At 38.7% G+C, this 4,194-nt stretch overlaps 1 protein-coding gene across 1 annotated transcript; it reads right to left on the bottom strand.

Moving 5' to 3' along the window:
• Positions 1–1,256: 1,256 nt before the first annotated feature.
• LOC131433982 (uncharacterized) lies at positions 1,257–2,783 on the bottom strand. The gene has a single exon (XM_058600603.1). It carries the CDS (start codon positions 2,781–2,783, stop codon positions 1,257–1,259), a length of 1,527 nt encoding a protein of 508 aa, XP_058456586.1.
• Between the last annotated feature and the right edge of the window lie 1,411 nt (positions 2,784–4,194).

Below are 4,194 nucleotides of genomic sequence, written 5' to 3' on the forward strand. Positions count from 1 at the left end.
GATCAATCGATTCGGTACAATCAAAATGCGCACGTAAACATAGCTGCCACCTTGAATAATCGTTTCAACAGCTACTATTACTACTACTACTACTACTACTATTACTCTTACTAGCTTACAGTTGCAAATAGGACAAATGTGCACAATTTTTTCACCACAACATATTACAATATTCAATTATATGTATTTAGCCAAACTACGACGACGTCTCAGCTTCTGTCTCGGCATTATTCGCTGTTTCACTGTTGCTCGTTGCTGAAATTTGCTGACATAATTGCTGATCATCCGCAGGTAGCAGGCATATTTGTGATACAGGACGTTTTAATATACCGCTACTCGTTCGAAGAAGAACAACGCGTGTAACGCCATCATCACCAGGGTTTGCTTCGATTATTCGTGCTAGAGGCCATCTTGTTGGATGTAGAGAGTCATCTCGAAGTATCACCATAGTGCCGGCTTCCAAATGTGTGCTTGGTCGACGAAAGGGTTTTGTATCTCGTTGCATTTCCTTGAGATAATCATTTCTCCACTGATGCCAAAATTGTTGTACCCTTTCTTGCAGTTGCTGATACCTGTCCTACCGATTGAGTGGAGTGTCTCGCAGGTTGGGATCCGGTAATGAATGAAGTGAGCAACCGATTAAAAAATGACCAGGTGTCAATGCAGACAGATCGCTTGTGTCTTCCGATAAAGATGCCAAAGGTCTCGAGTTCATGCATGCTTCTATTTGTGCTAATACAGTTACCATGTCCTCGAAACTTATTAGCGAATTGCGTAGCTGCCGTACCAAATGCATTTTTGCATTTGCGTTGCCTTGGTACTGAAACAGACGAATACGCAAATGTATGCTTTGATTGGTGTTGCCTTGCGATGAGTTGGTCGCAAATAAACAGGTCCACAGTAATCAACTCCTGTGTTACTGAAGGCTCTACTCGGGGTTACTCGTGCGTGAGGAAGTTGACCCATTGGTTGTTTTACAGGTACCGGATTCGCGCGTGTGCAGTCATAACAACTCCTTGTGATTCCCCGTAGTAATCGTTTGCCGTTCACTGGCCAGTATCTTTCCCGAATGACTGCGAGCATCAATCTTGGCCCGCCGTGAAGAAGTTTGTGATGATAGTGTATGATGATAGTTTTGTAAACGGATGATTTCCCGGTAACAAAATAGGATGTTTGGTATTCTACGGTACATCAGAATGCCTTAACCGGCCACCTACTCGAAGCAATCCTTGATCATCGCGAAACGGGTTGAGAGCTCATACAGTGGATTTTGGTGAAACAAGTTTTCCAGCTAAAATACTCTTTAGTTCTTGAGCATAAGATTCAGCCTGTACCAATTGAATAAGCTGAGTCTTCGAGTTTTCTATTTCCTCTAATGTTAAAGTTGTGTTTAGACACAAAGGCTGACCGAGAATACGTGATTGACAGTTATGCCGGAATCGAAAAAGCCATGTTACTACACGTACCAACTTATTGAAATGTGAATATCGAGTAAAAATAGAGTTGTGTTTCTCATAGCAAACTGCCCCGGCCGCCACCGTTTCCCTCTCCATCAATTCCTCTGGTATTGGTACCATTGGACTTTCTTCGGGCCAATTTCCCTCTGGCATGCTCAACCATTCCGGACCATAACTCCATAGATCACTTTCCAACAACTCCTTGACGTGCATTCCTCTTGAGACTAGATCTGCGGGATTTTGTATACCTGGGACGTGTTTCCATTCAGCGCTGCGTGTTGATGTCTGAATTTCACTAACTCTGTTGGCGACGAATGTTTTCCAGTGGTAAGGCGGTGCTCGCAACCAGTTTAACACAACCGTAGAATCTGACCAAAAATGCACAGGGTCAAATTCCATTTCCAGGGCTTGGGCAACCTTACAGTACAAACGTGCGGCAAGCAAGGCAGCGCAGAGCTCGAGTCTGGGTATACTGAGTCGCTTTAGAGGAGCAACTCTAGACTTTGACGATATTAGTTGGACCTTAACCGTATCATCTTGATCTACCGTGCGAGCATAAACGCAACAACCATATGCTAGTTTAGACGCGTCCGCAAAACAATGCAATTGTTTAGTTTTCTTCTTTGAGCTAAATATAAATCGATCCACCTTGAACTGTGATAGTTGAGTAATTTGGGGTTGGAAATCTTGCCATAGTTCGCGTAAGTCCGTAGATACTTCATCATCCCTCCCAATAGGAACAAGCCGTAAACGTTGCATAATTATTTTAGCTGCTATTACGACCGGTGCAATCAATCCCAAAGGGTCGAAAAGTTGGGCGATGCATGATTGAATTTTTCGTTTGGTGAGTGGGCCGTCGTTCTCCTTGATAGTGATGTTGAAACGCAGATAATCCGACTCGGGTTCCCATGTGATGCCTAACGTTTTAATCATCTCATCCGGAACAAACTTTATGGACGACTGTGTTCCGATTTGATCTGATGGTAGATTCTGAAGTACATCCAGCTTGTTTGATGCCCATTTACGTAATATAAAGCCTCCCTTTGCCATTAGATTACTCATTTGATTCCGCAGTTCTATAGCTCCCTCAACTGTATCATCACCTCCAATGAAATCATCGATGTAATACCCTTTCGATACCAGCGATGCAGCTTTAGGGTAATGGCACCCTTCATCCTCAGCAAGTCTCAATAGCGTTCTTGTGGCTAGATAAGAGGATGGTCCTAGTCCGTATGTTACGGTACACAACTGGTATGTTTGAATTGGATCCGAATTATTAAATCTCCAAAGAATTTGTTGTAGGTGTCTATCATCGGGGTGCACCATTACCTAGCGATACAATTTTTCGATGTCACCGACCAATGCCACAGCGTATTTTCTAAAGCACTGCAAAAGCTCATCTTGCACTACCGGCCCAACCAAAAGTGCATCATTCAACGATTTTCCGGAAGACGTTTTAACGGACCCATCAAACACCACCCTTTACTTTGTTGTTGAACTGGATGTTTTAATTACAGGGTGATGGGGCAGGTAAAAACCACCTTCATGTTCTGCCTCTTGAGGGACAAGTTTCATATGATTTAACTGAATGTATTCAATCATGAAATCATGATAAGCCTTCTTTAATTCCTCATTTTTCTCTAAACGTCGTTCAAGTAAGTTAAAACGATGCAAGGCAGCTGATTTCGATTCTCCAAGCATCCCAATGATTGCTGAATTTGTTGGTAAGCGCACAACATACCGCCCACCTTCGTTTCTTGTTGTCGTGTTTCGGTAGAGCACTTCACAATTCTCCTCTTCGATAGATAATAATAAAATCCACTATTATTATTAAAGCGGAAGTATTCATCCAAATTCTATTATGTATTTCTTTTATTGAAAAGTTTGTGTTCTTTTATTAAATCGAATCGAAAAACTTAAAAAATGCAAAATGTCGAACATTTTTCCAAAAATCAATATTTGAGTGAAAAACAGAAAAAAGGCGGGTGGGTAATGTCAGAGACATAACTGGATGTCGTGAATACGAAAAAACTGGCACGCTCCCATCACTTTTCCGAATATCAGTTAGTTGATTGATTGTATGAATTGTGCAAGCTTTCTCCTTTTTCACTAATAGAGATTGAAACGATGCACCTACATTAAAGTACAGATTAGTTACATTAAACGGCTACTATTCTACAACTATATATTCTAAACTTGAAATAATTCTTTTTTAATTTGCTAATATAGGAAGCTAGGTACGACAAATTTGTTTGAAGCTATGTGAAGTTCGAAGATATCTAATTCTTCTCGAAATTTCAGTACGAGACAATTGCAATGGCCTGGTCTGAAATTTATCGACGATCTTCAGTATGTAAGAGTAATTTTAATAATAATAATAATGATAATAATAATAATAATAATAATAATAATAATAATAATAATAATAATAATAATAATAATAATAATAATAATAATAATAATAATAATAATAATAATAATAATAATAATAATAATAATAATAATAATAATAATAATAATAATAATAATAATAATAATAATAATAATAATAATAATAATAATAATAATAATAATAATAATAATAATAATAATAATAATAATAATAATAATATTAATAATAAAGATTATTCTGTATATATGGCAACCCTGTTTCGCATGGCATATTTTCATACGACCCCATACTAGTATAAATATGTGTTCAACATCATCACTTCCACTTTCGCATTGCCGTTCGTAA

Source organism: Malaya genurostris, chromosome 3 (assembly GCF_030247185.1).
Source record: "Malaya genurostris strain Urasoe2022 chromosome 3, Malgen_1.1, whole genome shotgun sequence".
NCBI lineage: Eukaryota > Metazoa > Arthropoda > Insecta > Diptera > Culicidae > Malaya > Malaya genurostris.

Excerpts from the sequence above, each read along its gene's own strand:
- LOC131433982 (XM_058600603.1), bottom strand. The coding sequence starts at position 2,783 with ATGGTGCACCCCGATGATAGACACCTACAACAAATTCTTTGGAGATTT.